The sequence below is a fragment of the Poecilia latipinna genome, unplaced genomic scaffold (assembly GCF_001443285.1).
Source record: "Poecilia latipinna isolate Pla-1442-1.1 unplaced genomic scaffold, P_latipinna-1.0 Scaffold4601, whole genome shotgun sequence".
In the NCBI taxonomy this organism is placed as follows: domain Eukaryota; kingdom Metazoa; phylum Chordata; class Actinopteri; order Cyprinodontiformes; family Poeciliidae; genus Poecilia; species Poecilia latipinna.
Window position 1 is genome coordinate 1 of NW_015117217.1, and position 13,387 is coordinate 13,387.

A 13,387-nucleotide genomic window follows, 5' to 3' on the forward strand; every position below is an offset into this window, starting at 1 on the left:
ATATATATATATATATATTTGTGTTTTGCTTCTCCTCTATGAAGACCTTTATTTTTGATGAAACATGAACAATCGTGTGAAAAAGAAATATACCCACTGCAAAGATAAATTGTGAAAAATATCAGTACAAGCACGCAAAAAGCTGGTCAACAATTATAAGAATAGTTTCATTATGAAACAGAAATGTTAAAGATGAAATAATAAAGATTCATGACATGCCATTTTGTCAGGTTGACTAGCATCGATTTTAGTGACCTGACTGAAAGCAAAAAAATAAAAAATAAAAAATACGTAAATAAAATTAATTTGCCATTGCAAAAGATGCATTCCTATTATTAACTTAATTATGTATTTTCAGAGTGATAACTAAATTCCACCATGAAAGATGTGTCAGATTGTTTAGAAAATGTGTTTACCTCTTAAATCTGAGTTTGAACTCCCCCCCTCCCTGCTAGGAGGAGTCAATGCAAAACTTTGTGTTTTCCAGCTTTATTAGTGGGACTGTGGAAATGCTGTCAGACAGCAAGAATCACTGAAACATGATGGACTACAAATCTGGGTTGTTGATTTTTATCATCTCCTTTACAGGTAAGAAATTGCAGACAGAAGTTTAATCTGCTTTTGACAAACTATTTTCTTGCAATGACTATATGTTTCTGCTTCACAGGCATTTATTGTCAGACTCTGACAGAATCTGAACCAGCAGCAAAAAGACCAGGAGAATCTCACAAACTGACCTGCACAGCCTCTGGTTTCACATTCAGCAGCTACTGGATGGCCTGGATCAGACAGGCTCCTGGAAAAGGACCGGAGTGGATCGCTTTTATCAGCAGTGGCAGTGGTAGTAGCAAGTACTACTCACAGTCAGTCCAGGGCAGGTTCACCATCTCCAGAGACAATGGAAGAGATCAGCTGTATCTGCAGATGAACAACCTGAGAACAGAAGATTCTGCTGTTTATTACTGCGCTCGAGACACACAGTGACTGAAGTTGTTTAAGCAGCTGTACAAAAACCTCAATCCACTCAAAGTTATCTAGTGGATTGTTTTATTTTCTTTGTTAGACTTGTCTGTAAAACCGACAGTTCTTTAGTTTATGTTTTTTATTTTAAAATATATCATTTTAAAAATAAGCTTCAATGCAAAAGCTATGACTTTTGCATAAGGTGCAAAACATTTAACATAATGAATACGAATGTTTCAAAATCAGCTTTTTTTGTAAAATAAGTAAAGAAAAGGTAAAGTGTAAGATGATGTTTCAATTCTAACAACTGGTTAATGTATCTAACTTAAGAATTTTATCATGCATAAATCATACATTGCTTTATCTGTTTAAGCTCCTTACATATTTAGCACAAAATATTTATAATTTATATTTAAAAAACTCCAGTACAAAGAAGTGCAGCTTTGTACTCTAAGCATGTGATTTTCAGTAAAGAATCTGACGTCTCATTTGGATGCTGTCAAATAAACTGGATCAGACAAACTGTGGGATATATGTTCACAGAGGGAAGTGGGACAAGTTATTGTAACAGGTTTAAAATACAAATCAGAGAGAGCAGCAACAGCATGATGTATTTTACACTGACTTTTTAAGTGCTAATGACTCTTTTGTATATTTCTATGCCACATAAGCAAAGTAATAAAGTAGGTGGAGAGACAGAACAAAACCTGCACTGAAAAATATTTCCTCAATGACCAGATGGTGGCAGTGTTGACTAAACAACAATAGGACTATAGATTTTCATGAATTATTTTTTCCCATTTTTGTTCAGCTATTCTAATATTAGAATAACTAACTAATCTATAAGTTTATATCACACTGACATATATTGACTATAGTCAGAATAAAACTTACAAAAAAGATTCATTAACTGCAGTTTTGGTTTAATTTTTTCTTGACTTTAAGCTTGATATATAAGAAATAGCTATATCTTTAAGACATTACTGTCTTTAAGCAATATATTTAACAATATCTCTAAAATATATTGCTGAAGATATTGGTATTAAATGAAGATCAAAACTTTATAAAAAAAACTAAATGTATTGTTTTTTTAAGTAGGATATTTTTAAATGAAATAACATTTTCTTAATTTACTCTTCAGTAGATAAATATTAAAACATGTACACACACAAAAAGGCAGGTGTGACAATTATAATATTACTTTGTTTCATATGTCAACTGGGGACATGCTCATTAATTATTCTGACAGCTGCTTTTAGACTAAACTATCTAAAATTAGAAAACATTGTCTTTCAAAAATAATTACTCATATAGCATTGATCAAACATGCATAAAATCCAGCATCCTAAACTGGGAAAACTCAAGTCTTGAAATGAGTTTTCCAATAATAAACTTTATTTTAAATCTCTTACATCTCTCACATTTTTGGTCTGACTGCTGATTAACACTGACATCTTTCAGTGAGAGAAAACATCAGCAGAATAATCTCAATTGACCACTTTAGGGTGAAAAAAAGAAAGAGAGTCATGAAACTATATGAGCTGCAGCAAATCCAGTCATAGAATGAGTTTCACATACAAATCTATGTGTTATTTCTTCTCCCTCCCTGTCAGGAGGAGTCAATGCAAATCTTTAAACCCAGCCATATATGTGCGGCTGTAAAAACACTGTCAGAGACAAAAGAGCACACTGGACCAAAATGGACTACAACTCAGTAATGTTTCTCTTTATCATCTGCTTTATGGGTGAGAAAATGCAGACAGAGCTTTATTCTGTCTTTCAGAAACTGTTTTCTAACAAGAACTTTACTTCATGCCTCCATTGTTTAACAGGTGTCGATGGCCAGAGTCTGATAGAATCAGGTCCAGTGGTTAAAAGACCTGGAGAATCCCACAAACTGACCTGCACAGCCTCTGGATTCACATTTAGTGACTACTGGATGTCCTGGATAAGACAGAGTCCAGGGAAAGGACCGGAGTGGCTCGCTGATATCAGGGGTGATGGTGGCAACACATATCATTCCCAGTCAGTTCAAGGCCGGTTCACCATCTCCAGAGACAACAGCAGAAGTCAGGTGTATCTGCAGATGAACAGCCTGAGAACAGAAGATTCTGCTGTTTATTTCTGCGCTCGAGAGACACAGTGACTGAAGTTGGTTCAGCAGCTGCACAAAAACCTCAAGTCCCCGGAGCTTTTTTCCCCTTTGTGACACTGACAACGATATAATAGCTGCATGTAAATAGATATACTAAGAGAAGGAGAGGAATAAACAACTAAAGTAAAATGTTTTAAGGGATGTAAATGTAATCTAATGCCAACAAACCCATGTGGATCTGAGATGTTGGTTTAAATGTGGAGACACACAAAGAGAGAGAGAGAGGAAGAAGGAACAAATAAGGAAAACTTTTGGTGCTTGAAAAAGCATGGTGATCATCATAAAGTATATGTTCTCCATAGAACAGTTTTTCATAATAAGCAGTTTTGTTTTTTTTAGGAAAAACAAAACTGTGTTTAATTTAATCTCTTTTGTACAGACATGAATTAAGAGATAGAGTTAGTCTAATTTAGTACTTAATATGTCTGTGTTACTGTGCAGGAGATGTAATGAAATCCAAACAAAACACAAAACATTTAAAGATTTTCTCACCACAACACTGAAGGAAATGAACAGCAACATAGTTCATTCATTCTTCTGCTGCTTGCTCTGTCTCTGCCTTGTGAGTTCTTCCACTTTCTAAATTTTCTTTCACCAAACAATATTTACATTTTCATTCTCTTCTGTAAAACTGAAGAAGATCCTAAAGAACATCCTCTGGAGAATATCCTCAATTTCACCAGTGTAATTCCTTGTGTTTCCATAATCCTGCCAGGTTCTACAGGTCAGAGAATGGAGTCCATTCCCTCCAGTGCAGTGATGAAAAGGCCAGGAGAGACTCTGAGTCTCTCCTGCAGAGGATCCGGCTTCTCATTCGGGTCCTATGATGTGCACTGGATCAGACAGCCGGTGGGAAAATTACTGGAATGGATGGGACGTATTTATCATAATGCAAGACGAACAGACTATTTGAGCACTTTACAAAGTCGGACACAAATCACCAGAGACAACAGCAACAGCATGATGAACCTGAAACTGTCTAGCTTAAGGCCAGAGGACTCTGCTGTGTATTACTGTGGCAAAAGCAGGTGGAGAGGCTGGACAAGAGAGAATGTTTTCTCTGTCACCAGATGGTGGCAGTGCTGACCGTAGAACGGCTCAGTCTACGCATCAATAGAAAACATTATAATTGGTCATTTACTTTTCAAGAAGTGATGAATATTTTCAACAGATATAATCTGTGTTTTCTCATATTTGTTTCGTGTTGCAGACGTGAATAAATGAGCTCAATGGCATTATATATTTACTCTCTGATTTTCTTTGGTGTTTATTGTATTTGTGTTGAGCTTATCAGTCAATAGTTTATATCTTCTCAGATTTTCAGTCAGGCTGACTATTTATTGGCATTCTCACATATTCCCTATTTGAAACAGCGTCTCTTTGGAAGCAATGGTATTTCTTTATTGTATGTCACCCAAATTTATTGTATGAAACAACAAAAAATTTGTTAAATAAATAAATCTATTCATGATGTTTGGTTTTTAAACCAATGATTATTGTTCATTTCTGGTCACACATCCGTTTAATTTTTTTTATTTGTTGGCCTTAAGAATTGTAATATGACATGCACTGTTTTCATATAAATAAATACAAGATTTTCACAGATTTTATTTGAAGAATAGCATCCAAATACCCAATAATTTACATAAAAAGAAGAAGTTTTATTCAAGGTAGACAAATATGACACTACAAATATGACAAAACAAATATGCTGCTTAGTCTTTGTCCAATCAGGAGGAGCCGTACAGTGCAGGATGTCATCCAGAGCTACTGTATATATTTGACTGTAGGTGGGCTGACTAGGAACAACAGGAACCTGTTTAGCAGAATGGACTACAGGACAGGGCTGCTCCTTTTAACTATCTGCTTTGCAGGTGAAATATTCAAGCTTTTTTTCCCCCACATTTTCTCAGTTTAGATCAATTTTCAGTTTGTACATGCAGATAGTTTTTCAAACTCTTATCTTCTCCTTGCAGGTGTTGATAATCAGTCTCTGACAGAATCTGATCCAGCTGTTAAACGACCTGGAGACTCACACAAACTGACCTGTACAGGCTCTGGATTCACATTCAGCAGCTACTTGATGGCTTGGGTAAGACAGGCTCCTGGGAAAGGACTGGAGTGGGTTTCAACTATCGATGTCACAAGCAAATATTACTCTGAGTCAGTTCGAGGAAGGTTCACCATCTCCAGAGACAACAGCAAACAGCAGGTGTATCTGCAGATGAACAGTCTGAAGACTGAAGACTCTGCCGTCTATTTTTGTGCTCGGCGACCACAGTGACTGAAGTCGGTTCAGTCGCTGTACAAAATCCCCTGATATGAATCTGTAACAGAAAAAAGATGAATGAGAAATGCATCCCACAATGCACATATTTATACATGAAAGTATTTGAATTTATTTAGTAATTTAACTATAATTAAAAATGCAAAACATACAACTGTTTCCATGTGAATTTAATAAATAAAATGTGACATGTTTTCTGTTAATCAGTTCAATGGAAATATAATTTCAATGATATGAGGAAATTGTTGTGAACTTAACATTATAACAGAGAAATGAATTTTCTTTGTGAAGATGAGTCATGCACGCTAATTAAGATAATCCAATTCACAACAACAAACTACTACTTCTTCTACAACTAACACATTTTTGTTAAATATATGAATGTATTTTAGGATTTTTTTGCACACTTATAATCATCAAAAGTTTTAATATAAAATCTTGCGCAGAAACATTTACTGAAATGTGTCATAGTGGACCCATAAAGGTAAAATACTCAACATTTGAATAATGAAAACTATTGCCAATTGCAACACAAAACATTAAATAGACTTAAACCACCAAAACTGTTTTCACCAAAACCAGACATTCATTTGTTGACTTTTCCAGTTTTGTTTATAAATCCTTTATCACTTAGTTATCTTTTGATGTTCAGTTTGTTCTCCACATTTGTGGATTAAAACATAAAATAATAGCAATGAGATTAACCAATGTAATCTCATCCGAAAAGGGGAAAAAATATATATGTTATGCCATGTTCCCTTGTATCCCATTAATTTAGTAGATGTTAGGAGTTCATGTTTGTGTTCTAACAGAGATTTGTCTTTGTCTCAGATAAACTTAAGTTAACGCCTCCCGCTGTCTTTTTATGTAAATCATGTGACTTGTTTGAGTTCACTTCACACACCTTAAAAGAGGATCAGATGTTCTCTCTGCACCTGCAGCAATCATGTTCTCCTCAACCCTGTTGCTTCTGCTCCTAGTTTCTGTATCAAGTAAGTCTTTCTGGATTATTTACAACCATCAATTTGTCTGTGTTAAAAATCTCACACAGTAAATCCTTCTTTGCAGGTTTAAAAGGTGAACAGCTGAACCAGCCGCCCTCCATGACTGTGCAGGTTGGGAGAAGCGTGAGCATCACCTGTCATGTCTCTTATTCTATCGATAGAGACTACACACACTGGATCAGACAGCCTGCAGGAAAAGGACTGGAGTGGATCAGTAGAGACACAGCTATCAAAGATTCGCTACAAAGCAAGTTTAGTGTCGACTTAGACTCCTCCAACAGTAGAGTGACTCTAAATGGACAGAACATGCAGCCAGAAGACACTGCTGTGTATTACTGTGCAAGACAGAGAGCCACAGTGACACAGACTATATGAGGAGCTGAACAAAAACCCCAGAGAATCAGAATAAATGTTGGAGCAAGTCACCACCAGGGGGCCTCAGACCTTAATAATACCAGGAACACACATTTCTATATCTTTGTTTTCATTTCACAGGTGATCTCTTTACTTTACAGAGTACTTTCTCTAACACATAGTCATCTTTAGTGTACTTCAATTAAAGACTTTTGGAAATGTTTTTAAAGTTTGAGAAGAAATGACAGCAGTCTTATAACCTTGAAAGAATATGCAGCACCCTTAAAATTATTCTTGAGGAACAACACTTAGACATGTAACCATTTCTGAGGGTGGTATGCCTAAGTATCTGCTGGGGAATTAAATTGTGACTTTTAGAGAATTTTGTTTTCTGCAAGTTGTCATAATAAAGATAATAAACTCATGTACTCCCAGTCTTTTGATCTCTGTAGAACGATGCCGTCTTTTTTAAGTCTATGGAGTAATGGAGTAAAGGATGAGACTGTTGCTTTTATCATTCAGTTAAACAAGAAAACATTTTGTTTGGCTTAAGCTTGTGGCCCAGTTTATGCATTGTTGTAGGTATTTATGGACAGATATAATACTGTCATAGTTTTTCTTTTTACGATAAATGTATCATTTAAAAATTTCAACAACTTAGACGAAGTAGAATCTCTATGCTTATAATTTAACTTTACATTGCATTTTATTTAATATGCAAATGTCATTATTAATGGCTGCTTATTAAGCTTATTTATTGTTACTGGTACTGGTGATCAAATATGAACACAACTGAACCAGTGGTTTACATAGGAGTTTTCAAATAATCCTGAAAAAGCAAGTTGAGAGTTGAAATTTTAAAAGCTAAATTTATAAACCTAATACAACAAACCTCTTTTTTTACAACATGTTTTAAAGTATATGTAAATATGAAACTTTTGTTATGCAGTCTATTTTTGCTTATTTTTCTTTAATTTACCAGCCAGATAATTTTCTTTAATTTTTTCTCGTAGTTATCAGCATAATTAATAAAGTTTCGATGACTAGATTTCAGAAAGATAATGATTCATTCAGTTAAGATAAAAAACTGTCAAAATGCATGAAATGGTAATAATAGCAACTATTATATTAATAGTTCAGTCCAAGCTTGTGTTGCTCCCTCTGTTGCAGGAGGAGTCAATGCAAAACTTCAGTCACTTCCAGCCATGAATATATGACCATCGTCAGACAACAAGTAGCACACTGGATCATGATGGACTACAGATCAGCACTTCTCCTTTTATTCATCTCTCTGATGGGTGTGAAATGCTAACAGAACTTAATCTGTCTTTGGTGAATGATCACCAAACTAAAACTGTGCTTTATTTGTTGTTTTATAGGTGTTGATGGTCAGACTCTGACAGAGTCTGAACCAGCAGTAAAAAGACCAGGAGAATCTCACAGACTGACCTGCACAGCCTCTGGATTCACATTCAGTGACCGCTGGATGGTCTGGGTCAGACAGGCTCCTGGAAAAGGACTGGAGTGGCTTGCTTTAATTCACCCGGGCGGTGGCAGCACATACTACTCTCAGTCAGTTCAAGGCCGCTTCACCATCTCCAGAGACAACGGCAGACAGCAGCTGTATCTGCAGATGAACAGCCTGAGAACAGAAGATTCAGCTGTTTATTTCTGCGCTCGCGAGTCACAGTGACTGAAGTCGGTTCAGCAGCTGTACAAAAACCTCAGTGCCTTCATCTGGACAGAGTTTTTTAATATCTGTCAGTGTAAGACTGTAAATGTAAACAATCTGACACTGAGACAAAGATAAGAATAAGCATAACAGGCTTGTGTTCGATCATACCTGACTGAATTCGGATTGCAAGAAGATCCATTTTGTTTATATGTAAGGTGTATGTGAGAGAAATTAGGTCAATAAATGTCCATTATTACAAAAAAGTTTGAGCACAAGTAACTTCTTGTTCATAATATAATTTTGATGTTTTATTTGAATCACTTTCACAATATTAACAAACCCAGAAAGTTATAAAATAATTTTGACCTGAGGTTTGTTGTTATCCAACAAAATCAAAATCGAAAAATCTCCCATCTCAATGTGTTTTTTAAGCAATGAATTAATAAACAACCAAAACATAATATTGATAAAATAATTTGTATCTAGTACTCCCCTCACCTTTTTAAATAACAGTCACACATATTGTAGTCATGGAGTTTATTTAATTTGCAAAATATCCATCCATCCATCCATCCTTCCATCCATCCTTCCATCCATCCATCCATCCATCCATCCATCCATCCATCCATCCATCCATCCATCCATCCATCCATCCATCCATCACAGTGTTCTGTAATGCTTTTTGCTTTCCTTTTATGTATTAATGATTATTTTATGTAATTATAATTTGTCTGGCGATTTGTAAAAAAAATATGTTGCTATTATCTCTTTTACAAAGTCTCATCTCAACCTGACTTCCTTTAAAGAAAATAAAGTTATCACAAAAAATAATGACAAAAAGGCCAGATATTAAAAAAATAACACAAAGTAAAAATAACTTATTAATGTGATGAAGAAATCATGTATGTAAAGAATATAAATCTAATCTCTAATGACCAAATTGTAGAAGGATCAAATACTAAAGAGAAGTGAGAAAATTGTTAAACTCTTCTTAGCTCTGAGTTTCATTTCCTCAGCAGGAGGAGTCAATGCAAAACCTTCAACTTCCAGATTTAGTTAAGTTACTGAGAAACGGCTCTTGGAGAACATAGAGCCACTCTGAAACATGATGGATCTCAGATCAGGACTGTTTATTGTTGCCCTCTGTTTTATGGGTGAGGAATTACTAAAAGAGCATTCATCTGTCTGAGAAATTTTCTTATTATAAGAATTACAGTTTTGCTTCTTTGGTTTGCAGGTGTTGAAGGTCAGAGTCTGATTGAATCTGAGTCAGTGGTTAAAATACCTGGAGACTCACACAAACTGACCTGTACAGCCTCAGGATTCACATTCAGTGACCACTGGATGCATTGGGTCAGACAGGCTCCTGGGAAAGGACTGGAGTGGGTTGCAGCTGTCAATTATGGTGGAGGCAACACATACTACTCTCAGTCAGTTCGAGGCAGGTTCACCATCTCCAGAGACAACGGCAAACAGCAGCTGTATCTGCAGATGAACAGCCTGAAGACTGAAGATTCTGCTGTTTATTTCTGCGCTCGAGATGCACAGTGACTGAAGGTGATGCAGCAGCTGCACAAAAACCTCAAGTCCCCTCAAGCCTGGAAGTCTTCAATGTAATTGTGAGGGATTGTTACTGTACTGAGATAAAACGACTACACTGAACCACTGAGACAAAGTAAAGAATGAAACATTATTATTATCTCTATCCTATCATTAACAACATAAATCCAATCTAATGTGAAGAAATATGAGTGCATCTGTGAGGCACTTATACAAAATGAATTATATAACTTCATAATTAATCTATTTATTATATTTCACAAAATAAGGGTGTTAGGACTTCTCTCTTTGAGCACAACCTAGTGAACACTAGCCATAAATACAATATTAATTATCATGACTTACAGATGTCTAACTCTAAAGGCATTTGTCTCTTATAAAATATTCAGTAGGTGCAGGGATAAAAAGAACAGAAAAACAGCTTTTGATCTTTGTTGAAAGTAATCTGAAAATATTGGCAGTGTTTTCTGAACATTGATTTCAGTTTTTATCTAGAACTTATTTAATTTTACTAAATAAATAAACAAGTCCACCCTTATACTGTTGATCCACGAACCAGATTTATAGATGAACAAAATCACCAAACATTCACCAGAAGGTGTCCTCAGATCACTGATGTTAGCAAGACTTAAACATTTAAGAGTCTACAGTTTTAATAGATGGACAGTTACTGTGATTAATTTCAAAATGTTCTTGTTGTAACCTTGTTTTTTGTTGATCATGGAAGGTTTGAGAATAATCATCAATAACAGCAGAAATAAAGTCAGAATACCTAACAAAAATTGTAAATAATACCAGTCAAGCTAATCTTCAATCGGTCAAGAAAAATAAATAAATATGTTTAATTTCCTGTGTTCAACTGAGCAACACAGTTTTGTCTATCATTCTGCAGAAGTCACACAAATGCTGATTCTAGATCAATAGTTTTTCATCCATATGTTCAAATTTCTCTTAGTGCCTCGTTTCTTCCTGTGAGGAGGAGTTAATGTAAAGCTCGGCTGTATTTATGCAGGTTCCTACAGACAACAGAGACACTGAGGTTAACATGATGGACTACAGGACAGGGCTGCTGTTTTTAACTGTCTTTTGGACAGGTGATGATTTACCCTGAATTTATTTGAACATATTTTATTTTATCTTACTAACATATTAATTACGTCTTTAATTTTTATAATAGGAAGCCATGCTCAGACTCTAACAGAATCTGAACCAGTGACTAAAAGACCAGGAGAATCCCACACCCTGACCGGTACCGCCTCAGGATTCACATTCACAGATTATATAATGCACTGGATCAGACAGGCTCCTGGGAAAGGACTGGAGTGGGTTGCTGGTGTAAGTCAGCCCAGTGGTAGCAGCCAGTGATACTCTGCATCAGTTCAAGGCCGGTTCACCATCTCCAGAAACAACGACAAACAGCAGCTGTATCTGCAGATGAACAGTCTGAAGACTGAAGATTCAGCTGTTTATTACTGCGCTCGGCAGACACAGTGAATGAAGTTGGTTGAGCAGCTGTACAAAAACCTCCAGCAACAATAAACATTAATCTGTTAGACCTCAAGTTTCACTGCATGAACTGATATTTGTCTTCAAATAAATCTTTTCTTACTTTTTATGATTAGAATTTTTAGCTCTTCCATATTTTTTTTATATCAGAAAGGAAAAGATAGAAGTGTAAGTAATAAAACTAAACTGAAGCAGCTGGTTTTTAACTTGTTGCTTTTGATGCTCAAAATTTTCAACAAGTGTTTCAAAAACTTGAGCTAGAACTTGAAGAGGAGCTCCAACACAACGGCTGATTTTAAAACTGAATTACTATTAAATACTGTGGCAATGAAAAAGCCAATTAAAAATAAAACTCTATCAATAACATTAAATGGACTTTTAACTTTTTCTCCAAAACAAAGTCTTTATTTAGATTTCATAATGAAGATGGTAGTTCTTCAGCAAACCTTAATTCTACAACAAAACTAATTAGGTTTGTGGATTTGTGTGTCTGCGTGTGTGTGTGTGTGTGTATAATCAGTATACTTCTTGTTTCCATTCGAGCAAAACATCACATGATTCAATCTCCTCCCTCTGAGGACCAGTTCATGCAAAGCTGATGAACTAATGATGTTTTAAACACCCTGAAGCGGAGAAACAGCAGAGAAAAGATACAGAGTTCAACATGATGAACTGCAGGACTTCACTGCTGCTCTTAGCTGTCTGCTGGACAGGTGAACATCTTTTGTCAAATTAGGTTGGAATTAGTTATAGCCTGGGACTCGAAAAAGTCCCAGGGTTAGGTGTTAATATTTTTGCAGGTGTTGGTGGTCAGACTCTGACAGAATCTGAACCAGTGACTAAAAGACCTGGAGAATCTCACACCCTGACCTGTACGGCCTCTGGGTTCACGCTTAGCAGCTATTACATGGCTTGGGTCAGACAGGCGCCTGGAAGAGGACTGGAATGGATCGCCTACATAGGCACCTACAGTTCTCCAATATCTTACTCCCAATCAGTCCAGGGAAGATTCATCATCTCCAGAGATGACTCCAACAGTAAAATCTATCTGAAGATGAACCAGCTGAAAGCTGAGGACACAGCTGTGTATTACTGTGCTAGAGAGGCACAGTGACACAGGGAAGCAGGAGGTTCATACAAAAACTTCCTCCATCTGCCACTTCCTCTGCAGACCTTCTGCTCAACTTGTTAGTGTCAATATTATTGTTAAAAATTCTTCAAAGTAATATTAATCAAAGAAACATGGATTAAAAATAACATGGTGGAAAGAATTGTTTCCCCTATTACATTATAAATTGTAGAATAATAACTGATAGTCTAATTATTCAAATGTTACAATGCGTGTAATTAACCATAGCAAATCTCTATTATAATAACATATTGTTAATTAATTAACCAATAACAGGAGCATAAACTTTAATTAGTTAGTTAAACCTTCCAGAATGAGCAGATCCAGGAGGTTTTACTGGTTGTTTTAGAACCATGTTTAAGTTATTTGTTTGAATTACTGCTGCAGTGACCTCAGACTGCAAGAATATAAAGATTAAGTTCTGTTTCAACAAACATGAACTTTCAACAAAACACATGAAAAAATTGTAGAATTGCAAATTTAATTTATATGTACAAGAAAAAAAAAAGACTGGGTTGTTACACTTATTTGTAGGTAAATTTAAAAGCAATTTATTAGTGAATTTGTGTCCAAATACACATGATATGGAATATGCCTCACTTCACACAGACATGTTTATTTTTGTTATTTAACTGGGTTTGCCAGGCTGCTGTGAGATGCTAAAAAGACCAACAGCCTGAACTACAAATTATAAATGAAGTGTTTCTGATCATCATTATATTACATGTGTGTTTATTATGACCTTGAACTTGCA

General features: G+C 35.6%; 6 gene segments (V, D, J or C); all 6 read left to right on the plus strand.

The window, feature by feature from the left end:
- The first annotated feature begins 539 nt into the window (after window positions 1-539).
- Window positions 540-984, plus strand: LOC106942841 (Ig heavy chain V region 914-like). The segment is given in 2 exon segments: window positions 540-588; window positions 668-984. Coding segments are annotated over 2 exon segments (366 nt in total).
- Window positions 985-2,648: 1,664 nt separating this feature from the next.
- LOC106942842 (Ig heavy chain V region 914-like) lies at window positions 2,649-3,945 on the plus strand. The segment is given in 3 exon segments: window positions 2,649-2,708; window positions 2,796-3,105; window positions 3,834-3,945. Coding segments are annotated over 3 exon segments (468 nt in total).
- A 983-nt stretch (window positions 3,946-4,928) lies between these two features.
- On the plus strand, window positions 4,929-5,546 carry LOC106942846 (Ig heavy chain V region 914-like). The segment is given in 2 exon segments: window positions 4,929-4,992; window positions 5,095-5,546. Coding segments are annotated over 2 exon segments (354 nt in total).
- A 2,440-nt stretch (window positions 5,547-7,986) lies between these two features.
- LOC106942843 (Ig heavy chain V region 6.96-like) lies at window positions 7,987-8,456 on the plus strand. The segment is given in 2 exon segments: window positions 7,987-8,061; window positions 8,143-8,456. Coding segments are annotated over 2 exon segments (363 nt in total).
- A 1,066-nt stretch (window positions 8,457-9,522) lies between these two features.
- On the plus strand, window positions 9,523-9,989 carry LOC106942844 (Ig heavy chain V region 6.96-like). The segment is given in 2 exon segments: window positions 9,523-9,592; window positions 9,676-9,989. Coding segments are annotated over 2 exon segments (363 nt in total).
- A 2,156-nt stretch (window positions 9,990-12,145) lies between these two features.
- Window positions 12,146-12,687, plus strand: LOC106942845 (Ig heavy chain V region 6.96-like). The segment is given in 2 exon segments: window positions 12,146-12,217; window positions 12,305-12,687. Coding segments are annotated over 2 exon segments (363 nt in total).
- Window positions 12,688-13,387: the final 700 nt, after the last annotated feature.